General features: G+C 34.3%; 3 protein-coding genes across 4 annotated transcripts in view; all 3 read right to left on the bottom strand.

Annotated features, from left to right (window-relative positions):
* Prp40 (pre-mRNA processing factor 40) overlaps window positions 1-7,371 on the bottom strand; it is a 36,333-nt gene extending 28,962 nt beyond the window's left edge. The window contains exon 1 of the mRNA XM_066395857.1: window positions 7,368-7,371. Within this exon, the coding sequence (XP_066251954.1) occupies window positions 7,368-7,370 (3 nt within the window). The 5' untranslated portion in view covers window position 7,371. The remainder of the gene's footprint in view (window positions 1-7,367) is intronic.
* Window positions 1,890-10,210, bottom strand: LOC136412703 (transcriptional repressor protein YY1-like). 2 transcript variants are annotated; one of them, XM_066395871.1, is made up of 6 exons: window positions 9,647-10,210; window positions 7,847-8,032; window positions 7,543-7,697; window positions 7,410-7,489; window positions 7,232-7,351; window positions 1,890-6,543 (listed from the first exon to the last, which is right to left on the bottom strand). In XM_066395871.1, exons 1-6 carry the CDS (start codon window positions 10,095-10,097, stop codon window positions 6,435-6,437), a joined length of 1,101 nt encoding a protein of 366 aa, XP_066251968.1. In that variant the 5' UTR covers window positions 10,098-10,210; the 3' UTR covers window positions 1,890-6,434. The 2 variants fall into 2 exon arrangements, with proteins under 2 accessions (XP_066251968.1, XP_066251969.1); XM_066395872.1 differs by having other exon boundaries at window positions 7,543-7,685; window positions 9,647-10,206.
* Window positions 10,211-11,385: 1,175 nt separating this feature from the next.
* LOC136412645 (spindle assembly abnormal protein 6 homolog) lies at window positions 11,386-15,063 on the bottom strand. The gene is made up of 8 exons (XM_066395784.1): window positions 14,841-15,063; window positions 13,803-13,966; window positions 13,589-13,742; window positions 13,413-13,532; window positions 12,868-13,212; window positions 12,669-12,812; window positions 12,059-12,260; window positions 11,386-11,796 (listed from the first exon to the last, which is right to left on the bottom strand). The coding sequence occupies exons 1-8, from the start codon at window positions 14,967-14,969 to the stop codon at window positions 11,744-11,746; spliced, it is 1,311 nt and encodes a 436-aa protein (XP_066251881.1). The 5' UTR covers window positions 14,970-15,063; the 3' UTR covers window positions 11,386-11,743.
* Window positions 15,064-15,459: the final 396 nt, after the last annotated feature.

Below are 15,459 nucleotides of genomic sequence, written 5' to 3'. Positions count from 1 at the left end.
CTTATCCGTTTCTGTTGATCCTTCAAATACATCGCACCGCTCTCTTCCAGTACAAAAATGTTCTTTGAATGAATATATTTATTTTTTACAAAAAGTAGTTTAAATTTCGAATTTTTAGCCTTCTCGCAGAGTTTCACCGCATTTCTGCGTAAACGTTAAAAATTCGAAAAAAAAAATGTTGATTTTGGCCTTAGCGTCTTTGTTCCAGCAAACAATTCATGATCGGTCCTGGTAGTTTGAGCATTCCAAACTGTTCACAACATGCGTAAGTGAGTCATGACTGTCAAGGTAACCTATATCGATTCCGTACATAACAATACTCGTCGACGCTAAGTAACGTGCTGAAATAAGGGGCTTAGGAAGTCTAAGATTCAAGAGATAGTAGAGTACATATCCGGGTGGAATGTGTTTCTTTTTTGTCCAAAGCAAAAAAATAGTGAACGCAATGCGCATAGTGCATATGTTTATTATTTTATTTACAACCTCGTATTAATGAAAATAAAAAGAAAAATACGGATATATTTAACTCCGGTATATGCTACCAAAATCGTAACGATACTTACATTGTTGGAAGTGGCATGCCATAAATAAATCGTTGACTTTGAATATTGTGAAAAGCCGTTTTTGGTATATTTGTTGCAGTCCGTGATTCATGAGAGTGTCATTGGAAGTATGAGAATAGCCTATTCAAAAAATTCGACCCCGAAGATAACGACTGAACCGTGATGTGAAACAGAATCTTTTTGTGTTTAGAATGTATTTTGTTCTTAATTTTGATGAGTCTATTACAATTTTATCAAATCTAGTAGTGGACAAATCCCTATACGCCGCGAGTGTGACGTACTTATGATCCTCACGTCTTAGATCCCTTCAGCATTGCGTGCTTTGGATTCAAACTTGGCGTTCAGATCATAAACATTCAATTCAAAAAACAATATTTTCAGACATCTTTGCCGGCAATTAAATTCAATATACAGGGTCAACGAAAAGCACACTTATAGTTTGGAGGAAAAATATTGTTTGCATCTTTGGCGTAAAATCATTTTACGCCCTTGTCTTATTGTTGATTGCAAAACGCTTTTAGCTGTGGACATAAAAGATAAGCATTACATCTTTGGTACAGAAATAAATATTAAAACAACACTTTTATGCGTTCAGATATGTTTTGATGCATGACAACTATGAATCCGATTTTTTGTTACTACATGTAATAAACGTTTCGTTTGTACTTACCGTTCTAGCACTCCCAGTAAATAATTTAGTTTTTTGTAGCCTTGGCACCTGGGAAATGCACCTGACTGTTTTTTACACAGATACGGTAAACTCTTCAAAATAGATAGGTTTTGTACGAGAACAGGCAAACGCAATAAGGTTAATGCGGGTGCCCTGAACTAATCGAAGGTTTTAGGTGTGTTATGAATTTGTCTAAAAGTATTTGGTCAAGCCGGAATTGAAATTTCTACTATTTCTTCCTAAGTAACCATACTTGCATGATAAAGACCATTTTGTGAATCGTGAATCATAATGCACGAGTAAGAAGGAAATAAGTTATCAGGTCCTCGAAAAGCTGCAGTTTTCGGTTAAATCGCAAGTGCCTCCTATTGTAATGAGTTTAGTGGCATACCAAGCAGATTTCCCAAACCTCTTCCTGAAAACTTAGGTGATTTCAATTAATTTATTTGACGTAAAACGTCCGATCCATGCAAATACTGGCTAGAAGTACACTAATCGTTACAAAATGCGATTTTATTAAAAAGAAGTTTTAAACGCGGGTGCTTGGACACGAGATATTAACTAATATTCTACCCCTTTCAGTATATTGAACAGCTAAATATAATGTATTACAGTATGTGAGTGCGTTTCATTTCCATAAATAACTACGGTAGGTATCTAGTAAAAATTATTTATTGTTTTATGTACACTTTCTTACACGAATATTTCCACAAAATGTACAGATTATCCCTTAAAACTATTATTTATATTTAACTAAAAAACTGTATACGTGGACGAAGCAAAAACTATTGAGTGGGTGGGAATACAGTAAGAGGGAAGAGAAGAATCCTTGAAAGTATTCACGGTTGTACAATCATGGTTCAATCATCCCAAACTCCACGTAGGTGCCCAAAACATTTAAATTCGCGTTTTCGTCCCTCCCACAGCAATGCATCATTTGCTTCGTTCACTTGAAACTGTAATTTATAAACCACAACATCGTCGTTCCGCTTCCTTTTATACCTATTTGTACATTGAAGCAAATGGTACGACTTTCCTTAAATGAAAATAAACGTTTTCTTTCCATTACTTGATCTTAAAGTAATCTTTAAAAAAAAGCACACCACACGATAGTAAATTAAATGCTAGTACGTACATCTAGAAAACACAGAATATAGCAATAACTATACAACTGAAGTTAATCCTCGTGTGAATCAAGACATTTAAACCGTTTTGTTGGTGTGTAAAATTCTGATTGTAACATTAATAATGATTAAGGCCCCTCTGTATCTCAAAGCAATTCACAGAAATTTTCACCAACCATGGAAAACCACGGAAAGCTGTTTACCACGGAACGTATGTTTAGACACTGATCGACCCATTACACTGGTATGTAAAAAGTCAATTTTTATTGTTTTCCAATGTTTGAAATTTAAGTATTCCTGCTGCTTGAAAATTTGGAGAATAAATACATCAGGACATTAAGGAAATAAACGTCTTAATCGTAGAAAATTGTCGTGACGCAAGTGAATGCGCAATTAATGTATAGAAGGGGAAGCTGTCAACATTGCCCTTACAGCTCTTAAATATAAATGTCGGAAATCATTGGTTCAATTATATTAGTAAAAGATTAAAATCTAAACTTAAAGAACTCAAAATAACTCAGTCAAAACTTTAAAATGAAAAATTATTCCTAAACAAATAAAATTATTAGATCTTAAAAGTAAAGCTGCAAAAATCTGGGCTTTGTTAAGTAGATCGAACAGGTTTGACCGTTTTACACGCTTGATGCAAGTGATTTGCCAATTAGAACGCTTGTAAAAAGTAAAAATGGATCAATAAGCGATATACACGAAGAGGTTGGTCAGTTTATTATATGTACTATTTGTAGTCTCTATGGTCATGGAATGCAGATGTTTTCCCTATATAAATAAATAAATAAAGGGCAGTGAAAGTGACAAAATTTGACAATATAGCGAGACGGTCATTCTCAAATTTGGTCATAGTCACTGTCCTTTATTTATACAAGAAAAAACATTTGCGTTCCATGGCGAGATTTTCAACAATTAGAATAGCATATAACAACTAATTCTTCGCTGTTTTTAAAAGTTAAAAAGTTAGTTCTACAAAAAATGCTGTATAATACGTACAAGATGAATCACTATTTGATCCAATTGATATATCCAGACAGAAGATTCTAACGATTTGGAGCAAATTTTAAACTTTGCTAATTTAAAAATTTTCGCAGGACCGCTAATAATGGAAATATCCATTAGATCAAATATAATGAATCACTGTGTATAATGTGGCCAAAAAGGATAGAAGCGCTTAGTTTTTATTTAGGGAAATATTGACACAACCTGAACAAATTGGGTAATTAAGAGTATAACGTTCTAAATTGGATGGTGGTATTAGCAGAAATCGTCATTCTTACATCAACTTTAATTAAACTAGTTAACTGGTTTCAAACTCAGTCGAACGTTTTCCATAAATGTCCGTGATGCCTTTCAAAATTCACACATCATTTGATCGAATTATTCCATTATTTTCAGAGATATATTTAACGAGCGTTTTAATACTTTTTTGAGTGGAACACGTATGTAAACTTGTAAAGGGTCTGCAACCTATGTAATCACTATAGTCTGGCATCTCGGTATAATCTCAAACCGCGTTCGAAGATAGTTTTCTAATCAAATGAAACAAACATAATATGTATAGAATTCACAGAGTTTGCGGTCATGAGGGTTGCAATTATTAGATTGGTTATTCATAGCTGAATTTCTGGTACTATCTCACAGTACCGGAGCGTGCTTTTTTTCAAATTTGCGGGAACTAAATGAGACCTTTATTGTAATGAATTCAAATCTATGTGACTGTGTGATGATCTTGCTGCCTTAGATTTTCAAATAGGACAGCTAGTTCAGAACACAGGAACTTTGTCAAGGATGTAACCACGCTTTATTATTCGTTGTGATCTATCAACTTGTAATATCATCTAAATTTTAACTGGAAAAATTCACGTGGACTTAAAAATGAATGTCTGACAGTGAGATAAGGGTGCGTCATTGAGTCACCATGACAATAATTGCTCTCTAGTTAAAAATTTCCGTCCCAATAGTGCACTAATTGTCAGAAAAGAAAAAATGAATTTTATTCAAAGAACTAGTGCAGAAAACTAAATTTAGTTCAGCAATCAAAAGCAAACCTATTATTGAAGCCTCCACATCATTGTTTACAGAGAAATAGATGTGATGGTATCCGGGTATTGAGTGAACATTGTCGAGGTCTGGAGAACAAGTTGACCCTGACGGAGAATTATGATGCGCTAGTCGGGACGGTCCACCTCCTGAAAGAGCGCTGATGGAAAAAGCAACTCTGCCGTCTTTACCGATTTACAAAACTTGCAATACAAACTTTGGGCAGAACTATCAGCAAATAAATGCGGTAAAATGTTCCAAAAGGTTCTTCACTTTAGGATTATGAAGCAAATAGCGCATGCAGCATGGGTTTGCATGTGAAAAGTCTACTTTGACAAAATTTAGCGGTCATGTATGCAGTGAACTATCAAAGGAAAATCTGGTGGATGCGATCTACATAGACATGTCTAGGTCTTTGAACAACATTTATCATGAAGCTCTAATAATTGTACAGCTTAAACTGTTTAGCTTTAATGATTAGCATTGTATTTGCGGAACAGAAACTTACTTATTAGGTTTGGTGACGATAATTCTAAGACCTTTGTTCCCTCTTCACTCATTCATCAGGGAACCGGTATTATTAGTTATATTCATTGATTACATTAATCAGTACATAAAGTATAGCAAATTCTCGATTTATGCGGATTAGTTGATATTGTGTTTTATAGGGTAAGGGAGAAATACAAACAAGACCGTCAATGCTTTCCTAGGAAACCACAGCTTTAATTGCATTGATAAACGTATTTGATTTGATATGCATTGTAGTTTGGAATAATTGACCATAAATTATTTGTTTTAAGCATTCTGGAGTCCACGCAGGAAAATATTTACTCGAATGTAACTTTAAGAAGTTTGATAGAGGTTTGTTCTTTACTGCTGAACTTGCGCTTACTGCACCTCAACAAGCTTTATCGCAAATTTCACTGAATAAAATTAAACGTGTTCTTTATTTTAGTGTATTCAAATATAGTGCAGTAATGTGATTAATTCGTTGCCCTAGATTTTGAAGTCAAGCAACTAATTCAGGATATGTCAACAATGTTAAAAATTTACACAAAAGTCTCTTTAATCGTTCTTTTCTATATCAATTTTTAATTTAATCACAATTTTAAATGAGAAAATTCGCATCGTCTTAAAAATGAATGTCTGACACTGTAAGTGTCAGGCAAGGCACAGACCGGAATCCCTGAGTAGCCATGACAAAATGGTGCACTGTTTAAAAATTCCTTGTTCTTTATCACAACAGTGCACTAACTGTCAAAAGAAACAATCTTATTTTATTCTATAGTACGCTGCTAGTGCATAAAACTGTTAATTTAGTTCAGCAATAAAACAGAGGCGATACATTTTCTAATTTAAAATAAAACACTATATATTTTTTCTCGTGAGGGGAGGGAGGGGCTAGCTGAGTCTCGCTACTCCCTTGTATCAACATCTCAGAATTCCGTGGCTGGCTAAAGATTGATGTTGGTTAGATCAAAATATTCCCGCGATCATTTAACCAGACAGTGACTGACCCATGCGGTGCAAGCCAATGTTAATATAATAAATAATAAAAAATGAATGTTACAATAGTTGACCTGACCACAATCAGACCGTGATTTAACTATAGCCCAACTGATAATGTGAATCGTTCGTATTTCAGTTTAGAGAGCTTCATTAACCACTTTTTCAACGTTATTGACAACTATTTGGAACTAAAATACACGATTAATTTACGAGTAGGTAGACAGGTTGATTGTTTAGTGACCAGCACACGTATCTTTTTGAAAGCAGAAAGAGAAATAAGAAATATCCTTTTTAATAGATGCGGTTGTTGAAACGACACCCTTATCGTGTCACGCAATATTAATAATCCTAAAAAACTATATTTGGTTTATACAAGGTAGATATTTCTCACACAGGCTTGAGAATTTTCACGTATATACATAAATGCTCATCGAAATAAGTAGTAAGTTGAATTGTTTTCCGTTCTACAGCTTTTTTTCGTTCCCTCAGTCTGAACAGTAGTATTACTTACGCTAATTAGTCAGTATAAACAATATATTCTGGGTCTGCCACTTCCACTTGAACGAATGGGGACTGGATCATTTGCATGTTGTTTCCAGCTCGATTTTGTACATTGTTTCTCGATCTGGAAAAATTAAGTAATCTGAAGGAAGACCAAAACTTAAACACTGAGCTATTTTTCTTAGGGTATACGGATAATGCCATTCATAACGCCTGAGATCGATAGCGTGGTTCCGAAGGGCTCTGGCTCGAGGAATATACTCTGACTTTGTGGTCTTGCTTTATGTGTCTGTCATCTATCAATTTAAGACTATTTTTATAAACCCGATTACCATTCAAACTAGTGGTTGAACGATATGGACATTTTAATGAAATGAAAATCTGACGTCTGCTAGTGTGATATCACAATAAGAAACATACAAATTTGCGAGATGTGTCGAAAATACAGCGATATAAAATGCAGTGTTTTGGAAAGCCAATAATTTGGAAATTATTCTTGTGTCATTAAAGTGAAAAGCAGGAAATGCATTTACCAACTTATATATCTCTCACCTTATGGCCCTATGCAAGTGACCCATAAGTAAGCCACACATTAAATTCATACTTAATCGCATTCAGGAGTATTTGTATTAAAACCTTGGTCCCTTCCGGCAGAATCAACAGTTGTGCAACTATCGGAATTTTTGCTGAATGACACGTTACCTGTCAAATACCTCCATTTAAATGGAAGCTGACGTCATTTTTTATGTGAATTTCAAACAGTCGCACGACTCTTAGCTCTGCCGCATGTGGCCATTGTAATAGCGACTTACTTGGCTTTGGCATGTGTTAAGATGTGACTTTTCAGATTCGTTGATTGAGCGAATTTCTTGTTGCAGCCATCAAATGGACATACATACGGCCTGTCTCCAGTATGTATCCTAACGTGTGTTCTGAAACATTTAAGACCATTTTAAAATGTTACTTTGTGTTCTACTTAGGGTAACTTGCCTCAGGTTGAAATCAAGACTAAATCTTTTGCCGCAGCCTTCAAATGTACATTGGAATGGTTTTTCTCCTGTGTGAACGAGCTGTAAAACGCAATAAATCAATACAAAATCTTTATCTACCTTGAAAATCTCACCTGATGTCTTTTTAATTTGCTACTTTCTACAAATGCTTTTCCACATTCTGCACAAACATGAACTCTTGGTCCATGTGTATGTAAATGTTTCCTCATTGCCGAATTATCTCTAAACATTTTGTTGCACCCTTTATGAGGACAAGCTACAAAAGAATCTTAACAAAGACAATTTCACAAATTATTTTTTTACTTATACTACACTATCCAACTACGTAACTAAATGTTGCACTAAACTTTTTCATTATTTAATAAACGATAATTAGCTTTAACGGGTTGGTTGCAGAGGGAAAAATTTGGAAATTACCGATAGTTCTTTCAGACATGTCCTGATTTGGGCGTCTTACTCTAGGGCTCTTTAATCCTGGTCGGGCGAATTCGGCTAATTGTTTGGGATCTGAGAGGTCGAGTCCTGGCATTCCTTCTTGAGATAGCTTCTTGCCTGTCATGTATTCAGTGTAATCCGGATCCGGTTCAGGATTGGAACCTTCATCTGAATAAATCACATTATCGTGTTAAATGCTGTGCTACACGTTAACATAGAGTAAATTTAGACAATAACGTATTTTAGATTGAATTTTTCGTCATTTTTGAGAGCCTACATATCAGAAACGCATTGCCGAAAATTAGAAATTGAAGATTTGGAAAAACTGCTTCTTCTAAAATCAGGGTCAAAGATTGATCTTGAATAAGAGGTATTTTCTGCCAATTTTCTGTTCATTATGGTGACGTGACTGGTGTAATATTTTAAGCCTCTCGTAATGATATTTAATAGCTACAGTCGACATCTCGAGACCCTTTAGGCGTTTTTTGTCTACCAAAACAGTCACGGGGCATTTACAGAAAGTTCGCATTTTCTTATAAGTTACTTTCTGTCGCGGGAATACCGAGGTTGATTTTAATAAGACGTAGACAAATTCTTTTGCATATCGCGACACTTGGCAGTATTCAAATGACGCCTGTTTCAAGAACACACAAATAATCGATAGATGATACATCAAAGTGATAATCGACTTCAAGGGTGTGATATGCGAAATTTGAGGTCATCTACCCAAGCAAGATTCTCTGAAATAATGCCTTGAAGTAACTCGTTCACAAGCAAAATAAAATATGTATACAGGGATTTCGTTAAAAAAAGAAATAAAAATTGTATTTATTTTTTATTTTGTTGAAAGCACAAATTTTCACAGCTCTTGACCGAAAGTCTGCATTGGGGACAATTGGTGACTGTGCACGTCATGTTTTGGGAAAAACAAATTTAGAGTGAATCAATCCATATCTGCTCGTTTTCAGCCAAATCTGATTGGCTGCCTATCATGGGAAGTCAATCTGATTGGTTCAAAATCAGCTGATACAGATTTCCATCATGGTTTCCAAAATGGGGTGTTATGTCACTCAAGGAGTGATTATTAAAAAAAACTTTCCAGTATGCGATGACAAGTTAATGCAGGGCCTCGATAAATCCATTTTTAGCACCAAACTGCTGAGAAAGTTATTCAAGACACGCCTACGCCATTTTGTTCGAAGATCTACTTTTGAGAATTTTTTTAATGATCACCCTTTATAAATCAGGTTTAATAGATATGTGCCACAGTGCTAATTCCAATCACAGTTCCATTTTGCGGCCTCCTTGATTTTGCTTCTTGTTGATCACTCAATGAATTTTTAGCACTTATTTGGTAATAATAAATAATAATATGTGTAAACATCTGTAATGGAAATGTAGAATATCATTTGAATACTTGTTGCACGATATGCTGCCCGCATTCAAATAAAAGGCGGCTACCGCCATGACAGTCCTCCATTGCAAATTCAAGCGGCCATTTAAAAACATGGCAGAAAATTTAGTATGGCTGCTCTCCATCAAAACAAACCTCTGTTTTCCCCAGTTATCCCTCTGTTTTTCAATAAAATCGTATTTTTTCAACGAGTATTTGTGCCGTAATCGCTGTAGTGCTATTAGTTTGAGGTGACCTCATTGACCTTCAAACTGGCCGACCAATCAAACGACTCGAATCATTTTAAAAAACCTATGAATAAGTTGCCTGCCACTATAAGGATTTTTGCGGAATTTTTAGTCAAGCATTAGAAAGATTGTCCTACATACCGTCACTAGCTCCTGATGCCCACATGGTAACAGAAAACTCTCCTTCCATAGTTTTGATCTGAACTTGCTTCTGCTCCCATTTTCTAGGTTTTGTTTCGACGTGCATATCACTAAGCAAAAACTCGTTTTCCCGTCTAATTATGCTACGATTCTTGATAGATTTACGCTTTTTAGAAGGGCCCGCGGTAGCCTCAGTATACATATCACCCTGTTCGGGTACTGGCACATCGTAAATATTTAAAGGATCCCCCGAATCGTCTATAATTTCTTCGTGTGTTTCTAAAATAAGCTCTCGGCCCTCCAAGCCTTGAGAGGTCATAATAGGTTCGCCATACTCCACAATTGTTTCCACGGCATCGCTCATATCAACTGGGATAGTCTCAATTTCAACGCATTCTTGAATATCCGGTTGAATTTCCACTTCGCACATCACATTGGGATGATCCGCCATAACTCCAAGTTGTTTATAATAATAAAAGATGGACGAACAAATATGGCCACTCACAACCACAATGGCTTCCGCGAACTAAATGAACGCCATTAAACTATGAGACAATTTTCAGATAATTCGTCGACCCTCGTATATATATGAACCAGGTATATTCATCTCTGTGTTAGCGAAATATACTGACACCGATGTAGACAAAGACAACATGTGATTTGGCTAGTGGAAGTTCATATGGTATGGAAAATTATTTCACGAAAGAATAATTGACGTACGGCAAGGAGGTGTGGTAAACGTTACTACGGAAACTACGTAAACAATAATGGGATGGAAGAGGATGGAGTCTGCCTGACGTGCGTCTGCTTTAGTGGTGCCATCTTTCAGATTTTGCCCTTACGCGGGTTATTTGAAATGTACTTTAAGGCGGGTTGTTCGAATGATCATTAGAAAAATGAAATATTTATTATAAAATTAAACGTAAAATAAATGAAAATACCATGAAATTTACATATAACATACGTTACTCACGACTAAAGCAGTTGAGGATTTATGAGAGAGTGGGTAAAAAAAGGGGGTTTACTGCTCCTTAATCGCTAGACAAATTTGCAATTCTTATATAATAGACAAAAATACATCTTTCTAGTTAGTTCAAATTAGTAGTACAATAATATTTTAAAACATCCTGCCATAAATTACTGTCCTTCGTATAAAAATATATAAAGCGCGTAATTACGTAATTAAAAAAAAACACCCGATGCTTTAGAAAGGAAAGCCTTTAAGTGTTACAATATAACTAATGTGCTATGTAATATACATAGATCTTGTTTTTTAGGGTCTATTATATGTTACATGTTTGCCAACTGATTGCGAAAATCTACATATATTTTCTATGGTCATGCCCTTTCCCCTTGATCGTTCTTTCCCAAATAGTACATAAATTTTCTGTCAATCTACAAACTTTTTTACCTCTCATATTCGTATCTGTCGCTATTTTTAATGAAGACCCTGCATGTGCAGTGTAATGAAATAGTGATTTTGTCGACTTATCTACTTTTGACTGCAAATCATCTATACTCACACTTTAAATAATGTTTTTCGCTATGCTCTAAATTTAAAATTCTTCAAAAAATGTCCATCGGCATCTAGGAGAAAATAAGACAAATAATATAAAATAAATCAAACAATATATTCATAAAAAATAAACTCAAACATCACTTTATTCATAATATTCAGATCTTTATACCAATGCATTTATATTTCACACCAATAATTGTGTAAAAAAACCTAAACTTACATAACTAGTTTTACTACTAGGTAGATATAAAAACTTTGTTCACTCATCCCCAGCAAACATAAACCTATGGTAGTGTGAAAGCCCTTTACAGCGAAATATAGGCAAACTGCAATGGTAATCATCTACTATCTTGTGTATCGCCATTACACATTTTGTACAGTAATCTATAGGTTCGGGTAATGTCGATAGATTTCCAGTCCAGTATCTGTATTGAAACCGCAAATGTCTACGAATTATCGCATAAATCTATATATTCTGTTGGCCCGGACATATTAATAACGGCCCGTAAGAAAATTTGCTGCACTGTACGTTTGACGCGTAGATCGGGTACGTTTCTGTTTGCTGGGTTACACTTTCACTACTTTATTAAATATCCAGCTTGGCTCACTTTTTGTGTCAGAATGGCATTTACTGAAATAAAATATCTGAACATGAAAATCAATACGTAAAATGTTAAAATACGTTGTCCCCGTTCGACAAAGTCGACAGTTGTGCAACTGTTGGGATTTTTATTAAGTGCTACTCTTCAGTCAACTATGTTTAAATGTAAGTTGATGCCATTTTTATCGGGAAATTAAAATAGTTGCCCAAATGTTATATCTGTCGAATGTGGCCAATGAATTTGTTTTTCAAATAAAAGTTTACTAAATATTTTATTTTTACAATTTCTTACTTTTGTTCAGCTTGCGAAGTTCTTCTTTCAAATCGTCTACATTCTTCTGTGACATGAGAAGGTTCCGCTTCGTGTCTTCAAATTTCTCGAAATTGAAATCCACTTTGTACTGTTCAAATGAATTTAAAATCTGTTTTATTTGACACTTTTGGTCCATAATAATTTTCTCCTTAATGGTGACATCTTCTTCATATTCGTGAAGCTGAAATTATCCTCTTCTTAAATTATAATTTTTTTACTTTTATATATTTAAGTTAATCATGAAAAATTGAACGAAGTAAAGAAAACTACAAATCTAACGAAATTTCATTAATTGTATTAAATGTGTCGATAAATGCGGGAGCGAATCACCCACTCTAAACCAAATTCATTATACTGTACACTGCACAATCTTTTTAGATTTGCGAAAAATAAAATTCTGAATACTCGGTTTTTTCAAGATATCTCTGGAAATAATTGGAATTTTGCGGTTTTCAAGTTATTCTAACTGCCCATTCAAACACAAAAAAACTCTCAATTTAGCCTTTTTTCTAACTGTTCTAATTTAGAACATCCCCGTATGTGCAGCATCTTTAATAGTCATTTTATATAGGCTCTATTACGGACTTACCTGCTGATCTCTAGTATCACACTCATTGCTAAATCTTACGATCATATTGTTGGCTTGAACAAGGTCTTTTGAGAGTTCACTAATCTTACTGTCTTTCTGTGCAATTATAATACTAAGCTTTTCTAAATCTGTTTCTAGTTCAGTCTAAAATTTAAACAAACATTATTGAAAGTATTAACTACTCAGAAACCTTTAATACCTTCTTTATCTCAAAATTTCGATGAAGATTTTGAGTGTCCTCCAGCGATTTTTTCAAATCTGCCACATTTCGTTCTAAGGTCACCCTTAAAATGTTTAGTGAAGTATTTTCTCTTTTCAAGCTGTCGATTGAGGTACTGTAATCAATATTCTCTAATCTCAAAGTTTCCAGAGTTTTGATCAACCGGTCACTAGAACTGGCTTTCAAGTGGTTCTCTTGCTTTAAAATATCTACTTTCTTCTGCAGCTCAACTATTTTATCTTTAAATCTACTTAGTTTATAAAACAAGCTGCTTTGGAATTGGTTACATTTCATGGTGAATAATTGGTCAACATTCGCAAGATCCTGTAACATATCCAGAGAATTTATTACTGTTTAAATGTTATAAACTTCATCATTAGTGTGTTGCTAACTTTACTGGTAGGATTACTGCATGAAAGTGAACACTATAATCTCTGTTAAAAATTATTTTCAAAGAATTTATCTTCCAGGCAAGTTCCACACTAATAATTTTGCAAAGGACAATGCAAAGAATAATTACTAACTTTATGAAATTTTTCCACAACTGACTGTCTTGCCTGTTGGAGATTCTGAATCTCCAGCTCTCTTTCTTTTACCGTTTGTTGCATCTTTAATAACTGATTGTGAAGCCTCTTGTTCAAACCCTAAATGTTATAGATCAATAAGCACATCTTTTACACGCTTCATATCCTTATAATACCTGTAGTTTATCAATTTCCAAATACATCTCAGCGACAATCTCCTTTTGATCCGTTAACCGTAAGTCTAATGTGAGGTAAATTATGCTTTTTATTTTGGATTTTGTAAAGAACACCATTGTGCATTTCTTGTCATATAACTCGCATTTCAAGAACCTGCGGTAGCAATACTGTGATTAATTTATAAATAAAGAAATATACCTCTAATAAATATACATTTCCTTTTTTCTGAACTGATTCAGCATATCAACCACATTTGTCTTAAACTCTGAATAATTTATGTCCAGTGACTGTTTGTGTCGTAACAACTCAAAATCTCCTGGATCGATATATTCTGTAAAGTTGAAGGAATGATCAGATGAATCCCGAAGTTTGATTTGCTAAAAGAGAAGGAATTATGATAAGGCAAAGCTTCTTCATCTAAATATTAAATGATACACAGGGTGTTTGTTAAGGTCTGTACATTATTCTAGAATAGTTACTTGAGATTAATATACAATGATTTAATGAAACTAGTCTTAGTACTAAAGGTCATAATTTTTAAAACACAAGGAATCAAAGCTTTTCTAAATTTTTTTTTTTAATAAGTCATTGAGCAAAATCTTCTATTTTTAGTTTAGTAGGGTTTTTAAGTAATTTTGTCTATAACTAAAGCTTATAAAATGATGCATTTGAACATCAATAACAACCTATGAAATAGCTCCATAGCTTGTATATGATACATGAAGTAGCATGTATGAATAACAGGGAAGTTTGATTTTTCACACATAGGGATGTTATTAAGAGGTGGTTATGGCAGAACATATTAAACTGACTTCTACACTAAGTCAGATTAACTTATTTAACAATGTTAGATATAGTGCAAAGAATGAGCAGCTTATTAGTTATAAATGCTAACCCTTTCCTTATAATATCTTCCACTGCTTAACTGACGCCTTAAAGGTATGGAAGAAGGGTACCTCTATAGGGTCAACAAAGCAGTGTACCTTTGTAATTTAGTTGATACAGTAAGAACTCAAGAAGCTAGTGGTCTCTGGTTCAAACCCTGCCAAAGGTATTGAACTCTTCACACATTATTAAACTGATATTTCTTTGAAATTAGTGGCAGTTCTTTTATAAGATACCCATTATAAATCAGTTCAATCACGTATTGGCTTAATAAGTTCTGCCTTAATGTGGTCCAGTGGTGGTACCAGATGTTACATGCTGACCAATTTCTATCTAAGTGTCTATATTTTTTGTGCTTTTACTTACCAGTTTATCCTCAAAATCTAATATGTTTATAGTCAAATTTCTATCATCTGTGTAACCCTCTCCAAGAAATATCGGAATTAAATGACTGCCGCTGTATAAACATGATTCTTTTCCAGACATTTTTAGCATTTTGGCAAGTTCGTTAAGTACTCAGTAATCAATCAGTTGATGTCAATCGATTAATGGGGATTTAATTTTATGGTCATTTTCTATAAGGGGAATGTGTATGTAATAATACAACAAAACGGTTAAAATCTGGGAACTAAATAAATGTAAAAAGATCTAACCAAGAAGTTCACTCAATTAATAAAAGAAAAATTCAAAACGTGTAGAGAGAGACGGAAAATAATCGACATACTGTACACCCTTTCCTCGCAGTTTACTACAAATGTGTTTTCCTTGACAGGGCAGGTTTTAATATTTTTAGTTTCCCAGGGGCCAAACTATTAACCTACTGTTAACTTTAACTACAAGCCAAATTTCATAAAGATTTACAATGCGGGGTGTATCTTTTTTATCAGTTACTGGTAAAAACCGTGCTCCCCCGGTTTTTCACGGCATTAGCCCTTTTCTTGCATATATGAATGACGTCTGTTTGTTCGATGTGACGTATGTCACT

The sequence above is a fragment of the Euwallacea similis genome, chromosome 12 (genome assembly GCF_039881205.1).
Source record: "Euwallacea similis isolate ESF13 chromosome 12, ESF131.1, whole genome shotgun sequence".
NCBI lineage: Eukaryota > Metazoa > Arthropoda > Insecta > Coleoptera > Curculionidae > Euwallacea > Euwallacea similis.
Note: the sequence above shows the minus strand (reverse complement) of the source record. Positions and strands in the feature narration are given on the sequence as shown.